This window comes from Molothrus aeneus, chromosome 10, assembly GCF_037042795.1.
Source record: "Molothrus aeneus isolate 106 chromosome 10, BPBGC_Maene_1.0, whole genome shotgun sequence".
Taxonomy (NCBI): domain Eukaryota; kingdom Metazoa; phylum Chordata; class Aves; order Passeriformes; family Icteridae; genus Molothrus; species Molothrus aeneus.
The window spans coordinates 13903476-13922648 of NC_089655.1; the positions used below are offsets into that span (position 1 = coordinate 13903476).

The window sequence follows — 19173 nt, forward strand, 5'->3', positions numbered from 1 at the left end:
AGTCATTTCCCAAAATCATCAGCCTGCCTTAGAAAAGTTACCTTTGCAGTTGTTCCCTTTTTTAATTTTAGCTTGTACTGTGGCTCTTGTATAACAACTGGTGTTCCCTTTGCTTGGTCTCAGAAGAATAAAATGATAAGTTGAGAGGCTCAGAGCAAGTTGCAGTGGAAGGAAAGAGAGGGTAGCACTGAAGTTGGGTCTGGAGAGAACCTTCTTCCCGCTTGATCTTGTGCAATAAATCACCCTTACACAGCTTAGTGCAGATATATCTTTGTGCGTGCAGCCTCTGGCCTGGGCTCCTTTTGGAGGTGTGGTAGGTTTCAAGGCAGAACAACTTGCCTCCAGTGCTTAGCACCAGCATTTTCAAACACCTCTGTCCCTGTGCTGGGCATGGGTGCACATCTGTTTTTATTAACTAACCGAATTCCTTCATTTTCTCTTCTCTGTTTCCTGCATTTCTCTGTTTCAGATCCTCTGAGCCTGCCCACTGGAGGATAGGCAATGCTCTTTCCTATTGCTTGAGATCTGGACTTGTACAAGTCCATGCCTCATGGCAGCAAAATGCTGAGGAAAAGGAACTAACTTGATACCTCTTGATCTGTTTCAGTCACCCTAGAAGTAATGCTTTAGTTTTCTTAACATACTTACTGGAAGAACAGGTTTGCCTTTCCTGACCTCACTCCTAAAATATTTCTTGTGTAACTTCTTAAAAAGTAGCAAAGTACAAGGAAATAGTAGTGGAATGGGAATGAATCACAAGACTAATCAGCAAATGCAGCCCCAAAAAAAAAAAAAAAAAAGAAAAAAAAGAAAAAAAAGAAGAGGTGGCAAAACTCTCAGTGTTGTTTTCCTGCCAGCTTCCTTTTGGCTCTGATTTAAAGGTCAGAGACTGACATCAGTGGGAAACTCCAGTTTTCCCCAGGAGTGAGTAAATAATCTCAGTGATGTCTCCCAAAGCTATATGGCGAGGTCAGAGGACATTCTATGAGGATATTCTCAATAATGAATAAAGTTCCTGGTTACAGATCCTACCTGGCTGAATCCTGACACATAGTCAGTGTACAAATCCACCTGCACAAGCTGGGGCCCCTTTTTCCAGTGCCAGAGCTTGATTTATTTTCTACAGCTTATGTGGAGATCACTGCTGGACACTTAGCTCAGACTGGTTGCTAAGAGTGTTAACAACAGCAATGGCTATTTTGTTTCTTATTTGGACACACTCCCGGTCTCCAGTGATTCCATAATCTCTTGAAGAAAAATACTCCCCTCTTGCCCTCTCCTGAAAATTTTGTGCCAGCAGCGCTTGCTTGTACCTACCAGAGTTATGCTCTGGAGTCATATTGTGTCAAACACTTGTAAGATTGAACTTTTTCTTTCTTGCATTTTTGACTGAATTCTGCATGAACCCTCACAATTGCAAAACTGCAACAACAGAATGGAGGGAGGAGGGATAAAGTGTTACCTGCTAACCCCAGAGAGGGAGGAGCTCCCTACTTCAAACATCATCAGAATTATAAGGAAGGTGTGTACTTAGAGCACTTCCTCAATGTAGAAGTTCAAGCACACTATGCTGAAGACCTGTCCTGAGGGTGCTGTAGAAAGTCTCCAGAGGGTCATTTCATGGGGGAAAATCCTGCCAAGAACCATTATGCACAGCTTAACCAGGGAGAAGAGAATGAGATGGTGAGTTGTGTCTCTGTCTAGGTCTTTCTTAGCTTGAAGCAGAAGGTGGCACGTGTTCTGCAATAAAATGCTACAGACTGTAATTGAGTTATTGCTAGTTGGGATGTTTCTTTGGCAGAAACATACAGTTAGAAAAGGATATAATTTTTTTTTTTAGCAGAAAGAAAATAAGGTTGACTGTGTCCATTGGATTTAACTGGTTATTCCCTCCAACAGGGGATGATGGCTCAACAGATTATTCATGTGGTGTTACAAATCTAGATGGAGATGGCTTAATATGAGCTTGAGGCATGGGCCAGACTGGCATCCCCAACCATTTGACAGCTGGGTCTCCAGGATCAGCTCCAGTTAGAGAACAGGAAACCTTGGCTTTCTCCAAAACATAACACCTGTTATGTTTGCATAAATTACTGACAAATGCAGTCTGTTGAATTGCCAACCCTATCTCAGAAGCTGGGATTCCTAAATACTGAAATACTATATTTCTTTCCAGAGTTTCCCAGGGAGAAATGAGTTTGCATGCATTTTGTAACATCTGGAAATAAGTCCAATGTTTACAGCAAATCTCTGGTCTCCTGCATGGCAATGCTCTTAAATAGTAAAGCCAGTACACGATTGAAGTGAATTCAGTGCTTCTGAGCTGCTTTGGCATTACTGTGTGTTATGAGTCAGCTATTCACATAGATTCTGTCCCTCTAATAGATTCTGCTGAAGATGTCAGATCCACGATGCAGCTGTACAAAAACAGGTCTTAGGCATATCTGGTAAATGCAGTGCTTCTCAAAATTCATGTGCTGCAGAGCCACTGGAGCTCTGCTGTGAGTGCCTGCAGGATCTCAATAGCAAAGCTATTGAAACACAGTCACTTCCAAGTTGACACAACTGTTCACTTTCAGAAATCCTGGAGAAGTCTTCAAGATGTCCTCACTGACATTATTGTTCTAGTGAAAGAGACTGTGTCACATGCAAACATGGATGGATACCTGTTATCTTGCAAAGAAAAATGTAGATTTTCAGATAGCCCTCTCAGCCATCCAGGGAAGGGGAGATGCCCCATTTTGTGTAATGCAATCCTGGGGAATGCAGGAGAGAGTCACCCAGCACCATGAAGTGAGCAGTGCAGGAAGCACAAGGCACTGGCTCCGCGGGTGGGGACTAATTAGCTCCGTGCAATGCAGAACCCGACTGGCTCCGCCGGCCAGTTACTAAACCTGCTGGCAGCACCCCGCTCCTGGCTCTAGCCCTGGTGCTGATGTGCCACTGCTCCCCAGCTCCTAACAGCTGCTGGGTTTGTGCCTCTGCTCCACCCTGCCCTGTCCTTCTAGGACTATAAACACCCTGTTGTGCTCTCACCGCTATCGGTGCTGTCTCTAGCAATGCCAGAATTGAGCTGGAGCTAATTAGGTTTAAGTGGATTGTCTTGTGCTGTGTACAGTCACACTATTGTACCCTGCACGTTCACTTCCAGCTGTGCACTGCTGGGACACCCAAGCTGTGCTTGTATGGAGCCAGTTATCCCAGAGATGTTTTTGTTTCTCACCAATATCATACTGACCCCATGTGTCCTGAATCTGGTGCTCAAGGATCTGTGAATCTGAGGTTTTCCATGCACAGCTACTGTGTGTGCCCAGTGTTGAGTCAGTCTTCACTATGAGTCCAGAGTGTCTGGTAGCTGCCATGCTCTCCATGCCTGCAGTGAGTAGGATCAGTGCTCATTCACCTGGAGTTTCCAAATGGAAATCAAAGAAAAAAGACTTGTCAAGCACTTGAGTTGAAAATGCAATTAAAACCGTAGCCAAATTATGCTACTTTAGGCAGGAATGCATGTGTGTTTGTTACATAGATGCAAGAGAGAAAAAAAGTACAAGATAGAGGAAGATGTCCCTGAGGATGTATGAGGTACTGTAAGAGACAAGAAAAAAAGCAATGTGTGTATAGAAAAAAGAGAACAGCTAATATGTGTATTTGTGTGAAAGGAAAAAAGAAAGTAGTATGTAAATGGGAGTAGTTGTGAAGAAAGAGAAGTCTTTAAGTAGAGGAGTGAAGAAGAATATGTGAAGTAAAGAGAAGTTAAATTTTTTTAAATTCAAAGCCATAAAAATATATTTGATGCTGTTTTCAACAGTCAGTTTAATCTACCTGAACTAAATTATTAACAAGCAGTTCCTGACTTTTCAAACAAGATCAGATCTCTAACAGCTGATGCTGTGCAAGTGCCAGCTCTTCCAGAGTGGAATAGTTCAAGTAATTTGAAAGAATGTAAGCAATTCACTTGAACTCTGGATGTGCAATGCTTCCCTCTGTTGAACCAGCTGTCCTGTTTGCTGAGGAAATTTGGGGAACTCTAATAAAAGGAAATGCTTTTAAGCTTTCTTCTGTTATTTCCACTTCTTGGTACAGCTGAGGTGCTAGATAGTCCTGGATTTAAGAGTAATCAGTCTGACTTAGGAAATCTAACCTGTATATCCTTGTGTATGTCTTTGGGATTACTTTACAATTGCTGCAGAACATTTGCTTGAATTAAAATTCACTATTTTGCTATGCAGCTAAAACTTAGCAAAGTATATTCAGAGCATGAAATAAACTCTTTCTCCATAACCATTTATAGTACCAGAAAGATCTTAGTAGTGTGAGAGAACTCTGGGCACAGCAGCTTGCCTCAGAGAGGGCTAATAGTATGCTTCCCTTCAGAAAAATCTGCTTGAAGATTTTGAGAAGAAGTACATTTACTGTGGAATACAAAGAGGAAGTAAAACCACAGCTTTATGCTCTCTGCCAATTTGATGTTCTTCTCTGCACAGCTTGGGAATATTCATTCCCTTTGCACAGAACCTAAAGTGTGAACCTTAAGTCTTGCAATGCAAAAGATTGTGATAGACTTTGACAGGCTGCTGCTTTGGGAAGGATTTTCCAGCAGCCTGTCCTAAGCATATGTTTCCCCATTTCTTGTGGCTGAAGGAATGGAAGAACTGCAGTCAATCAACTGGTGCACCCCAGTTCACTGCTGCATCTTGGCAGCTGTTTGCATCCTTTGAGAGGCCACAATTCTGAAGGGAATCTGGTACAGGAATTTTATATACTTTGAATTTGAAAAATGTAACTTGAAAAATCGAAATAAAATCTGAAAGGTACAATCTTGTTCCTAATGGAACAATAGCAAATGTCACTACTGGTTTCGGAGAGAACAGGGACAAACCTCTGATGAAACAGGTTCTGGTTGGTAAGACTGAGATTCAGTTATTAAATTGCTTGTGAAACTTAGCCAGTCTTTCAAGTCTAATCCTATTAACTGTTGTTATAGCAACAGGTTGCTCATAATAGGGTACCTGGTGTTGGGGTTGCCAGAAATATGACCATTCACAGCCACCGTTTAGGTTCCCTGATGGTAGCTACAGACTTTGTTTTTACCAAAGAAAAAGGTGCTTGAGTTTGTTTGACATTTGCATTTAAATTCTGCTGTGCAGATGACCTGGCAGTTAGAGGCAATTTTTATTTTGAACATAAGTAACAAAGACTTGCTGGACACTAGAGTGATAAGCCCTTGAATGCTGTCTTTGTATGATTGTAAAAGCAGCTAAGAACCTTACTTGCCACTGAGCAGGTCTGGCAGCCTTTTCTGTCCAATAATCCTGGCCGCTTCTTAGACCCTTCACTCACAAGTCAAACCATTTTGTTACAGTCACTTTGTTACAGTCATTTTGTTACAGTTACTGTGACTGTTGTGAGTCTCAAGAGAAAAGGGATGTTAATAGATGAAGAAAGAAAATTTTACTGTACACTACACTTTATTAAAAATTTTTCTATAGAGATGAGATGAAACTGTATACCAGCCAATTCTGTAGATGGTGTTACCTCCTATGAGGAGTCTTACAGACAGCTAATCTTCGTTTTATTTTCCACCATTTCCTAGTCTGATGCACTCAAGAACCCAGATTTTTGACTGTGAACTGTTTTATATGCCAAATGCACTCATTTAACTCCAAAAACTTGTTCATGCATTAGAAAAGTTGTCAAGGTGCAAATCAGATTCTCTTCAAAAAAAGCATGTCTGCATGAGTGCAACGAAATGAAACACAGCAAAAGTTATTTCCTTAACAACATAAAACTAACCTGACAGATATGTTCTTGCTGTAGTCCTCTCAGCAGGACTTCTGCCAGCCTTGAAAGTATTGTTTGCCATAGTGGACATGCATTTGCTTGGAGATCTTTTTAGCAGAGGCGGAGTGAATCAAGAATTTCTAAACCCTGATTACTATAAGTCATTCATGTGCCTAAACAAACCTGCACCATGTGTGTGCCTGTTCCTCCCTTCTTCATGCAGATTGTGGATACCTCTGTTATGGGTCTAATATTCACCTTTTTTGTGGAAGATAATAGTTTTAAGAATTTTTATAAAGAATTTCATTTTGACTTATCTGATGAGTGAGAAGTTTCTGCTTTAACAAGGAGTTATTCATGTATTATTTTTTTTATGAATGCAGCATTCATTGCTATAATCCTTCCAGCTGAAAGCACAGGGCCAGAAAAAACTCCTCGACCTAACAGAACATTCTGTACTGAAGTTAAGCTTGAAAGGTTCTGGCTCAGAGAACTTTGGCACAAGTCAAAGTTGGAGCTCAGTCTATTTCCCTGCCTAGCTTTACTTCTCAGTGACGTGGCCCAGGTGACCCACTCCAGACATTTCCAAACTGTGGGAAATAATTTGCTTTGGCAGTAGATTCCTTCATGGACATCCAGATGCATCAGTTAACATCTGATGTTTATTCTTTCCCAGATGACTCATTGTAGAACTCCTAAACATCTGTATTCAGAAATGTCACACTCATCAAGACGTGAACCAACAAACCTGAACCAAAATGTCTGTTCATATGGCAATTCATGCCCTTGAAGGGTCAGAACAGCTCAATGGTATCCCTCTGTCTATCTGTCTCTCTGTCTGTCTCAGGAAAGTCCCTTGTGAGAAGCAGCAAGATCCAGCACACAGCATAATAAATATCTTAAAGAGCATGTCTTTTCTTCCAAGATGAGCTGTTTTCCTTGTTTCCCTCTCTTCTGTATTTCAAGATGAGGAATACTGATGCATGCTTGGTTCTGGGGAGCGTCTTGCAATCTATGGATTCAAATCACTTTTTGAGTTGAAACTAATCTGGAAAAAAGGCCTTAAAATATATGGTGGCATAGGGGGACTCAGATACATATCTTCATATATTGGTTTGTGGTTTCCTAGGTAAAAATTCAGAGAAATACAGTTTGCTCTAGTTTTGTGGTTATGTTGTTGTGTCAGACTTGGAAACCATTGAACATTTCAGTGAAGAACACTGCCAACAGATGATCCCAAATGACTGCCAAACATGGGCAGAGCATTCCCTCTCTCTTCTTAATTCTATTAGTACAGCTTTACTGACTCCTCAGACATCGGGTGTAAGAAACAAAAACTGAAAATTAAAGGAGTGATTCACAGGCAGAAGCTAGATGCACATGGCAGCAATCCTGCTCTTCCCCACCCTGATATTCATGCCCATCCCAATTTGAAAATACTATTCCAGTTATTCCAGGTCCAGCCATATACTGAAGGAAGTCTGAAGGCGTGTTCTTTTAACAGTTCTTCCCTTAGGTGTCTCTGTCTTCTTGGGAGATCCTTTGCCTTGCTTAGGAGATCCTTTGCCTTGCTTACAAGCTGTGAAGCCTGGATCCAAGCTAGTAAGCAATCTGGATCCTGCTAGTAAGCAACTGATGAGAAGAGTAAGTTCACATTGCCCTGTGTATTATTCTGTATGCGGGTGCTGACCCTATTTCTTTAACCTTTTTGATCAGGTTATGGCTAGAGAGAGTTGAATGGAGACCCTTTACCTTGTTATGTGTATATTAATTGCACAACTGCTACACCAACTGCCTCCTAGCAAGCTTGCCTGTTTGCTGTCCTCCATGGGCTTCCTTCTATCTGCTCCAGAGTTGTCTTATTATCTTGGCTGCTCAGAGATTATTGAAGCCTTTGAAAATGCAGTGTGTTTATCTCACAGGTGGTATAACCAGGTCCTCTGCAGTGCAGGCCACTTTCCTCTGTTGTTTACCATAATTTTTCCTCACGGTTGCCAATTTCTTCCCCTTAGAAATCTCTTGGAGATTGCCTAGGATGACAGAGTCTGTCTTTTGGAGAATGCCACAGAGCAGGTGTGCCGAGGCAGCATGTGGAACCACTGGGCAGGGCCTGCATTTCACATAACAAGCAAAGACTCCAGCACAGAACCAGGAATTATGCATTAGTCATCCTTACAATTACATTGCCTTTTCTTCTCACCTTATAAATGGATCTTGCAATATCTGTGGCTGCAGATATCTGATCCTCAGAAGCAGATTACACAGTTGCTGCAGATAGAAGAAGGAATTGAGGAACCTTAACCCTTATGCCAGCAAATTCTCCTGGTCACCTGATGTAATTGCAGCCATGGAATCTCCCATCTTAGCTTAGGCTGCATCTTCTCTATAAAGGCACTGTATATGTTTGGTTTCACATTTACTGAGTCTCCCTGATAGCAGTACTGAGAGGAAATTTGGCCATGGTACCAAGACCTGCAGCTCTTAAAATGTAATGCTGACAGACATGTTTTGGGCAAGTCACCTTGCCTCACTGTAACAATTTCCCCAGCTTTAAAAATGGAATAATAATACCTACTCATACAACTAAAATGAGTTGCTTCCTTTGGCCTTCTAAACATGTAAAGCATTCTGCAAGGGTTCATTAGATGTTCTTTCTAACAGTTGTTGTTATTATTACTATTATTATTATTATCATCATTGTCATCATCATCATCATCATCATCATCATTAGATGTTAGGCACATTGACAAGCTCCAAATCCGCATACTGGAGCTGTCATGGAAGAGGGTAACAGCTCCAAAAGCTGTGTCTGTGCCAAGTTGTGCACAGCAGCTCCAGCTGGTGCAGGCACACAGTGCCATTCGGCACCAATCAGAGACACTGGCTGAGTCTCTGAAGTATATGTGCATTAGTGCAGATCACTGCTAGAGCAGTGATCACTTCTAAGGCAGCAGCTCTGCACTGATCACTCACCATCCCCTGGTGCAGATGTACTTAAGCTCTTCAGCTGTCTGACCCTTAAAAAACCTGATGGTCAAATCTGAATTCCTAACTTGGAATAAAGGTTTGAGCCTCTATATTTTGTTATCATTCCTGCTCATGCACACACAAAACAATGTCTCATGCTGAGTTTCACAACTACATAAGAATAGTGGTCAGGCTATAGCAATCTGGATTTTGTGAAGGTGGATGAAAATTCACTTGAAGATGCAAATTATTGATAATAATGCTTAGGATACTTAAAGTAGCCAAATACAAGTTCTATGGCTTGTTTTTCACAGTACCATACCTAACAGTAGCTATGGCAGAGCAGGGAGTGACAGGAAGGTGTAGTATTCCATGCATTTCTTTAGGAGGAATAGTAATAATTTTTGTCTTCTTTTTGCTGTACAGGAGATATTTGGCTACAAAACTCAAGGCTGCCGAAGGGCCTTGTGCATTGCTGGATACATCTTGTCCTGTGGGGCTCTGAGGCTGCTGTTTTACTGGAAGCCAGAGTGGGATGTGTGGATAAACTGTATCCGATGCAGCTTGGACGAAGCCGATATTATTCTGCTTAGAACAACGGTAGGTGCCTACTTTAATCTTTTAATTAGTCCCTAGTAGGTGGCTATTTGGAAGGTGAGTTAACTGTAAGGTATCCAGTTGGCTGAAATCTCTTACATTGCTGGTTTCCAGCAATAATATCTTATGTGTACCATTGTTGATCTAAAGAACTTCAAAATATCCCACAAATTATGTGTGTGATGATGATGGGAATGGAGTGTAACAGCTGATCAGACAAGGTGAAAGACATTGGACTGAAACAACCTGTAATATCTGTGGTTTCAAGACTGTTCTCAGTCCTTCTTCCTCCCTTCTATCATCCCTGTGCTTTCTACATTGTAGCCTTGTGCTCCAGATTCTAAAGCATCTGTCTGTTTGGCAGTAACCAGCAGGTCCCATTTTCATCACTTGGCTGTTCTGGCAAAGATGTCCCTCTCTGCCAAAATTTATCTACTGGGCCAAATTAAAGATTTGTCTAGCAATGTCCCAGCAGTGTCCAAGTGTGTCATGACGGATACAGAAGTACACAGAAGAGGCCAAGCCTACACTGCTTGTTTTCTTGGCTCTGTGTTTCCGTTTCCCATCAGCCTTTCCCATGTCCAATAAGCTTGCAATCCTGCAGTTAATGCTTTCAGAGCTGGCACATTTTGCTGTAGTTTCCTGATACAGGTCACTCCCTGTTGACGACTGTACTGAAGCACTGCAACATATGCAAACCCTTGGTTTTATTTCATGGAAGCTACTGCAACACTAAAGAAGTAAACTGAGACTTGGATCTAAATACCAGCTGAGCCTGAATACCCCAGGAGCTGGCAGAGTTGGTTTACTTCCAGAAATTTGATCTGTTCTGCTTCAAAGATTTCTGAACAATGGCATTTTCAATGTTTTTAATTGCAAAATGGATCACTTACTGCCTCTGTGTTTGAGCTGCCTTCTTAAATGAGCACAGCAGTGTGTAGTTAAAATCCCAGGTTTTGAAAATCACAGATCTGCCTGTTGAATACTTTATAATGAAACAATCTGCATCCGAATAGTCTGGGGGTATGTTTTTTCTTTTATTAAAAACATCGCATTAGGCTTAATATCCCTTCTTAATCTTCAATTCAGTTTGTATTTTTAATTGCCTATTCTTGTGTGTAATTTTAAAAAGATGTGCCATGCCAAGCACTTTTCAAATAAATGAGTTTTTAAATGATCCTTTGTGTAATTAAACAGGAATTGAATCATATTGTATGTTCTTGTTATCAAGAAGCTTTCTCAAATGTGCTCCAAGTGTTTGAAAATTTAAGATTTCCTTCATAATCATTTGTGTTAAAATGACAGTTTTGTTTTGTTGTGCTACATTATGATTATATCAGTTTTCAAATGTGATGGCTACTGCTAATGAGGATACAAGTAATCTCATCAGCTTGATCCTTGGAATTATCTTTTGCTTCACATAAAACCTTAATTCTTAAGTCATCATTATCTCTGCATTTGCAATATAAGAGCCTATTAACTCACTTTTGTTATTGAATTTTGATTCACTTTAGTTCAAATGATGAGCACCTGTGTTATTCACTGGTTCCCATCTCAATCTGCATCCCAATGTCTACTGTTTCTGAAATCTAAATTAAAGATAAATATCAGAAAATGAATGTCATTTTACTCAGAAGACCAGTTTAAGAAGAAAAGTGAGCAAATAAGATATATAAACATTATTAAAGTTCTTTTTTTAACAATTAAATTGTTCCAAAGGGCTCATATTTGGTACAGAAATCTTTTTTACTCTTCCCTTTTCCAATTAAAGTTTCATAACTGCAAAACTGATCACACACAGAATGTAAGTCAGTCTCATGGTTGGCCTTAATGCATGTAGTTTAGTGTTTGTGACTGAAACTTAGCATGAGGCTACTCAATACAGTAGTTCCTCTAATCTCTCAGACTGTACTACCAACCCTTGTCATCAGGCAGTTCTAATGTTCAACATGCTTTATAAAAAAAGGGAAGGTCATGAACTCAGTTTGTGGTAAAAGCTTGTCTAAGGTGCCATAAGTGCTGACACTTCTTCCAATGAAGTGTTAACTCAGGAGTGGCTGTTAAAGTACTGGCACTAAACATCAATTTTGCAGCACAGCACTGTGTTTCTTTTGATCTTCTCTTTACAGCACGGTCACTGCATCTCAGATTGCCCTGTGCTGTTTGCCTGCCCTAGATCTTGACCTGGGTGTTCACATTCCATCCTTATCAGCCAAACACCAGACCTGTGGTCACTGAAGTATTTGCAGTACTCCCATTTTGACAGGACAGTGGTTCTGTTCCTATTCTAATGACTTTTCTCTAAATCACAGCTGTTGGGAGGCTTCTGTTGGCTAATCCTTAAAAAAAGCCAGAGTAGTGCTCTAGAAATGCTGCTGTAATCATTGACTCCAACGTGAAAGTGAATTTGGTCTGTGTTTGGGGCAAAATGTGACATTTTTCTTCTATACCCACTTAGGATGATTTTCGGACTTATTCTCGTAAGACTGTGACATGGATCTCTGTGTCTGCATTTATCAAAAGTAGATCAGACTATCCAGCCACTGAGGAAGACTCAATCTTCAGCAAAGCCATAATGAAGCCAAGTTTGCTAGTAAGTTAAGTACTCTCTGCAGCATCTGGGAGATGATGGCAAATCTCAGCCATGCTTCATGGCGTAAAAGTGAGCTGTGAAAAGAAAAGAACTGTATTCAACTGTACTCACCTCTGTAAAAATCCTCTTATTCTGAGGGGGGTTTTGAAATGAGAATTCTCACTATTTCTAAGAGAAGACATGTTATAAGTAGGAGAGCTTCAGGAGACTGGGATTTGCAGTGGGGAATCAGTTCCAAATAAAAAAATTCTTGGCATAGGAATCAGGGAATTTAGAGGTGACTGTGTGTCTGAAAGGAGACTGTGCAGAACTGAATGCAGCTGCCCCACTAACATGAAAACAGGGATGAATGCAAATAGGGAATAGCACAGAAAAGTGTCTGAGCTGGATCAGTATTTCCAGAAATGTTTCATCAACACATTTTGCTTCTTTGCCTTTCTATGCACCAATTTCTTCTTTAAAGTGCATTTGCTAGAGTTGGGTTAACAGGAGTCACTGTTAATAGTTCTTGCAAAAATGTATCCTGGTCTCTGCCAGTCTCATAGATTTGAGAACCCGGTGAGACAGTGGGGAGAAGATAGATGATGGATTGATCCAAGCAGATCTCAATGTCCCTCATCAGCTGAGTAAATGTAATTATCCCATGTCTAAAACATGTACCAGACAGTTCAGCTATGTGCCTTGCTTAGCATTACATGTTCAGTTTGTGTGAGCAATAGGAATGCAAAATGATACATTTGCTAAATCTGGCTCTTGATTATAGATACTAGAGCACTGCACTGAGGAATCCAGATAAGAGCTATTTTCCCTTTCAGGAAATAAATTTCTAACTTACTAAAATTACTTTTTTATATCTACAATGATTTTTAGTAAATATTTTCAATATAAACCTAACTTTAGCTGAGCAAAGCTGTTGCTGTTTCTACTGTGGACATATATTAATGTACATAGGAAAGTTTAGTGCCAACTAATTTAATCAACTGGCACAATATGAAAAAGGTGGAGACAGGTCTGTAACATTCTTTTGAGGATCAAATTACTAACAAAAAAAAGGCCAAATATAGCCTCAAATAATAGGCCCTTTGAACACCACTTTCATATCAATCAAAACATCTAGATAGAAAGGATCAGATTTCAAAGCAGCAAAGAGAGAACATTTTAATCTTTCTGTAGCAATTCAAAATCCCCTACTTATAATTCAATTTCAAAGTGCTTTTTCGATTTAAGCTACCTGAGTGCACAGAGTTCTGCGTAGTGCCCAAGAGCTGTCCAAGGACCTCTTCTGACAGGGAGCTGAGTCCCTCACTTCCTCCTCCAGATTTTAGCATTGCAGATATTGCAGCTCCTATTGCATGAAATCCTAACTTCAGATTTCTTGTTAAGTTAATGACTGTGGTTATAGCTCCATTTTGAGTTGGTGGATGAGCTGAGTCTAGATTTCATTGGCCTATAATAATGCTTATTGCTCTGGGCAGGGAGAGTTCCCTGGAGCTGATTTCTTTATCACTCCTGTGTACAGGTGTATATCCCTGCCTTCTACCAGCTGATAGTGAGTGCCATTATCTTTAATAGGCTTTGTTATTGTTGTGCTAGACAGGACAGACTTCTCTTGCAAGTTATAAATGACAGCGTGTGTTCCTAATGGATAACTGCTCTGCAAGGGCTTAACATTAGCAGTGACTCAGTATCCTGGGATGGCCTTTCTTGTCTGTTGGCACATCTGTTTAGCTGAAAGACTCAGCAACAAGCTTGGAAATAGCCCAAAGCCCCCTGCTTTCCCCAAAACTAGACAGAAGACAAGGGAGCTGTTGGCTTTTTCAGCTGCTTGTGTAGCCACCATGGCATCAGTGATCTCTTACATTCATTCTATGAGATCAGAGTGAAGATTATTTCTTTCTTCAGAAAGAACACTGCCTTGTACTTGCTTGACCTAAAGATCTGTAAAGCTTTCTGGAACCCACACTGTTCTCCAATTATAGATTGGGGATCCCAATCTGTAATTCATCTAGGTTGTCAGTGAATGCAATCCTGTCTTCTCTCCCTCCTTGCCCCCATAAAATTTCCCTTATCTGTACTTGACCCCAGTGAGGATGCCCAGTTGAGCTCTGTGAGCATATTTTTGTTTGCTGTGTTGCATGCTTTGTTGTCCCTGTCTTCTTTTCCAGGTGAAAACTATCCAAGTGCAAAAAATCTGCTATGTCTGGAATGTCTATGCAAAACAGTTCCAGAAAGCTGGGTGAGTTCACTGCACTGCTTGCAGAAGTCTCTGAAGAAGTCAAGTGTCTTAATGAATAACATCCTAAGGAATACACTCCCTTTCTATTTTAGAGTCCTAGAAGACCACTACACTTGCTCAGCTATACATGATAAATTTGGTTCTGGTCTCACCTGCAATGAACAGAATGTCAGGTACTCATTGTAAAACATGAACACTCAACATATGGATTTCAAAGATATGTAAATTTGATCTGTTGGTGTACTTCCCATGAGTTTTTTGTGTATTTAATAATATGCACATAATTTTAGATGAAACAGCCATGTATGGAAATATTGAATGAAAAGGGCTAGAGAATGTTGTTTATTCCTTGTCAAAGTTTTTGAAGCATCTCAGTATTCATCCCTGTTATTGTTCTCAATCAGAAAATAACTGTGTTCTGTAACTAACTTTAAGCAGTTCTTATTTGGAGTAAGAGAAAGTCTCTGTGGAAGAGTGCAGATAAGTTGTGTGTTTGCTTCTTCTCTGGAGCTCCAAATCGACTAGTTCTAGTCATTGAACTTATTCTCATAAACTACTGTATCATTAAGCAAGTTACAGAACATGTATTTATGAAATAGAGGAATAAATAATCTTCAGTTGATTGAATACTGAAAATGCAGCTCCTGACCTTAGCTCATGTCAAATCTTACATTCCAATCATTCTTAACTTTTTGCAGAATTATTTGGATTTGGATCATTTAGTTTTAGATGCAGAATTCCTTTGTTTATGGTGTATCAAAGCAATTCTTTTATGATGGATACATTTGCCTAATAGGTTGTGTTGCACCTCTTGTCTGCATAAGTAAATGTCACTGGTACAGCCATCTTTTCTGACATAAGCACTGTAGGGACATTTAAATTTCTTTTCTTGAAAAAATATCCTCCTGGCCTTTAAACTGGGATCAACAGAAGCTCTCAGGACTACTGAAATCTGTATTTTCTTGAGCAAGTGACACTCTCACTGTTTTATCTGTAAGTGATGTATCTTTATCCCATACAGGAGAGTTATCTGTGGGCCAAACACTATTGATGTTCCAGTGATCCCTATTTGGAAACTACTCATCAAAGAGGTTAAGCATTTCTGTTGCTTTTATTTTATTTTTTTTTATTTTTGCTTGGGAGGCCATATGTGCATATAACTGATTCTATATCAGATTTAACTTCCCACTACTCACTCTTCAAGCACATTTCTTTTTCAAATCCTGTTGAAAGCTGTTCCATGAAATCATCATAAATTCCCTCATTCTCCCTTTTTCCTGTCCTTGATCTCCATACCTGTGTGTCTGCTTGGTATTTCTATGTATCTGTGTCCTGGGAGCTCATTGTATTTGCCTTCTGAGGGCCATTGAAGGTTTCCAAGTTGCACTGGAGATCAAACCTTCCAGACAAGGGCTGTCTCTTAATTAACAGAGGTTAAGTGAACAGCAGTACCTGGTACATGCCTATAGCTGCAGAGAGCTCCAATGAGCTCATGATTTTGGGCACAGCACCACACAAAGCACCAATATCTCTTTCAAACAGGAACAGCCTATACGTGGCCTAAGCAGAATGTTTGTGGCAGTGTGCTTATGGAATGTGAGCTCCATGCTCACAGCACAATCTGCTCTTCTCTCACCTTTGTTACATTTCTTGTAGGAAGCAAACAAAACAAGGATGGGACTGAGTCATTCACATCCCAAATAATATCCTATTGGTCCATATTATTTGTCCCTTCTGTCAGATGAAGATGGTCTGATCTGATTGGACTAAAGTGACTGCTGAGAAAATTACTAAGGGGGTCAGAAGTCACAATACTCAATGTCTCTTATTCCAGACTTTTTCTAACAGGTTGGACTGTCTAAGTATATTGGGGCCATTTAAATGTGGCCAGCTCTTTACCACTGCTGTCTCTCCAAACAGGTTCTAAATCCATTTTACGTGTTCCAGCTGTTCAGTGTGTGTCTGTGGTTTGCTGAAGATTACATGGAGTATGCCATTGCCATCATTTTCATGTCTCTCCTCTCAATATTTTTGACCATATATGATCTTAGAAAGGTGAGACACCTCACATTTTCCACAAGGCAGATTTACTTTAAATGTCTGAGACAGGCCAGCATGTTACAACATGCACACAGTGCTACAAGACTTACTCAGAGGCTTACTCTTGTGACATTGTGTAGTAGCAGGTGCAATGGCCTGGCCTCCTAGTCATCATAATCTCTGTGTGGTACCTTACCCACATCCTCCCTTCCCCATTCCAGTGCTTCACCTGGTAACATTTTGTTACCTTCTCTGTAATTAGGGTGGGGGACTTCTTTCTCTCTGGTGGTATAGTTCCTGGTAGAGCTGGAGCCCAGTTTCTGAAGGCTCTCATAACCACAAATAACAAAAGGAAGTGATTGTTGTGGACAAATTGCATCATGTAAGTAAGATGTTACACTTTTGTTTGTTCTTCTTTAATTTATAGCAATCCATTAAACTGCACAGACTGGTTGAGTCTCATAACAACATCATGGTCACTGTCTGCAGAAATAAGGAAGGTGACTCCTCTATGCTTCTTTTTTATAATGTGTTTTGTTTCTATAGCAATTTACATAAAGCATGTATAGTAACAGACTTATTTTAAGTGGTTTTCATCTTCTGTTTCTCAGCTCAGTTAACTCACTTCTGCACATAGAGTTAATTTGACTTGGAAATATGTTGTGGCATATCAAACATATTAATAATTGAGTGCAGCCTTAGATGAAAATTGTCAGGAAAATGAAGTCATTTTTCTTAAAGTAGTGCTGACATAGCCAACAACATACCCATTAAATGGCTGTGAGTCCACCTAATCGCTCCATGCAAAGTCTGTTCATTGTAAAGGTATCTAGAGCACAATCCAAAGAAATGAAGTCAAATAAAGAAATTTAGATCCAAGGCTCTTCAGTTAGGTCAGTGAAATGGAACAGTAACCAGTGGTTGGGATTCTGGGTAGATAAGGAGGAATTCTAGAATTGGAACTGATGCCTAGGCTTTTCTTAAATATTGGAGGTTGTATACATAGGTCCTACTGTAGTCCTTTTTTATCAGCCACTACAAAGAATTCTATTTAGCAATTAGTTCCTTGTATTTTTTCCCCTTGCTACAGAGAAATGTATGAAGCAAAAAGTTTGCATTACTTTTCATTTTCAGGTTTCCAAGAGTTGGAATCACACTATCTTGTTCCTGGAGATTTGCTGATTTTGAAAGAGGGCAAAACCCTTTTGCCTTGTGATGCCATCCTGGTCAGCGGGCAGTGCACTGTAAATGAAAGCATGCTGACAGGTACAGCCATCCCTCCCAGGTTTGCCACCTGAACACAATCATTGCCCCATGACTTCAGCCAGTGACACAGGACAGACAGAGTTATCATGCACATCCCTTTCTGTGAGACAGTCCATAGCTGCCCGAGAAGGGGATTCTTTTGGTTCCATATAATAGAGATTGAATTGTTGTTGATTGTCTAAACAGACAATATGGACTTTAGGAAGGGCAATTTATCCTTTCTTACCTTCACGGGGTGCAACATTTAGGAAGAGGTGATCTGATTAGAAGGGAAAGAGTGGACAGTGAAGAGGAGTGAGCAGGACAGGAGAAGAAAATGGATATGAAGCAAAGTTGTTCCTACACAGGGCCCACAGTCCACCTGGCTGCAGGGGTTTTTGTCACTTACTGGATGTCTCATCACTGCAACATCTCCTGTGGAGTGTCTGTCTAGCCCTCCAGACACTTAGCCTCACATTCCTGTGATAGCAGTGGAGGACACACCAGGTGGGAAAGGTTACTGGAAGGCAGGATTTTTGGTGCAGAAGGAGGTCACAGTTCCATTTCTTGTCTTTAAATTTGGTCTTGGTCTGAATCAAACTGAAACTGACAGTTCTGAAATTTCATATAAATGAGAAATTCCAGAAACACATTTCATTTAGAAAATTTCAGCTGTCACAAAACATTTCTTCTTCACCTTAACTGTCTGCTTTGACATAAATAGGATATTTGTCACCTGTCAAGCACTGAGCTAAAGGATCTCCTTTTTACTAGAGAGGGAGAATAGGGGATATCATGTTCCCATCTGCTTGAGGGAATGTGTAGTGACCTGCACATGAGGTTCAAATTAGGTGAACAACTCGTGGCCATTCAAAGGCAGTCATGAAACACCAGTTCATGCCTCTTTTCAAGTCTCTATATCTACAGCCAGGGTTTGGAGTCCTTGGACTGCTTCAGTTCTCAGACTTACTGAAGTTAAGCTGTACTGATGCAGAGGAAAACTCTTCTCTGGCAGTCCGTTCATTTCCTAGGCTTTAAGCTCTATTCACTCTGAAGATGTCAAAATATAAAAATAAAATTTCTGTCAACTGGTTTCTCTAGTACATACCTTTAACTTACCATCTAGATGTCTGGGTACTTATTTGAAAGTCAGCAGGCTGTTATTAAGTGTACTGCAGTTTTCCTCATCTGAACTAATCTCCCCTAGGAGAAAGTATTCCAGTAACAAAGATCCACCTACCGCAAGCTGATAATTTCAAGCCCTGGAGAGTGTACTGTGCAGAGGATTACAGAAAACATGTCCTCTTCTGTGGAACAGAGGTCATCCAGACCAAGGCAGATGACAGAGGAGTAGTGAAAGCTGTGGTGCTGCAGACTGGTCAGTCAACACTTGAGTTCACTTTTCCTTCCATGATTTTTTTCCACTGGAACAGTCTGACAAAGTGTCAAATCACATTAAGCTAAAGAAACGAATCCATATTTACAACAGACAGATGGAGAATCATTATCCTGGGCTGGGCTAAGTTATTATGTATTGTTTCTTTTTGCTTGGCATAACTTCTAAAAAACTTCCAGCATATAATTACAAAGAATTTTGCTTTACTTCTGAGACATTGAAAAAATCCCCCCCCCAAGACAAAAATTACTCTTTTCTCTATTCTGCAGATAAGGTCACAAAATGAAATACCTGGGCTTTACTTCATAAGTTGCAGAA

At 40.3% G+C, this 19173-nt stretch overlaps 1 protein-coding gene across 1 annotated transcript in view; it reads left to right on the top strand.

The window, feature by feature from the left end:
* Positions 1–1620: 1620 nt before the first annotated feature.
* LOC136560627 (probable cation-transporting ATPase 13A4) overlaps positions 1621–19173 on the top strand; it is a 36704-nt gene continuing 19151 nt past the window's right edge. The window contains exons 1-10 of the mRNA XM_066556573.1: positions 1621–1683; positions 9175–9348; positions 11804–11938; positions 14104–14174; positions 14267–14347; positions 15196–15265; positions 16095–16229; positions 16642–16714; positions 17349–17480; positions 18667–18837. Of these exons, the coding sequence (XP_066412670.1) occupies positions 1621–1683; positions 9175–9348; positions 11804–11938; positions 14104–14174; positions 14267–14347; positions 15196–15265; positions 16095–16229; positions 16642–16714; positions 17349–17480; positions 18667–18837 (1105 nt within the window). The remainder of the gene's footprint in view (positions 1684–9174; positions 9349–11803; positions 11939–14103; positions 14175–14266; positions 14348–15195; positions 15266–16094; positions 16230–16641; positions 16715–17348; positions 17481–18666; positions 18838–19173) is intronic.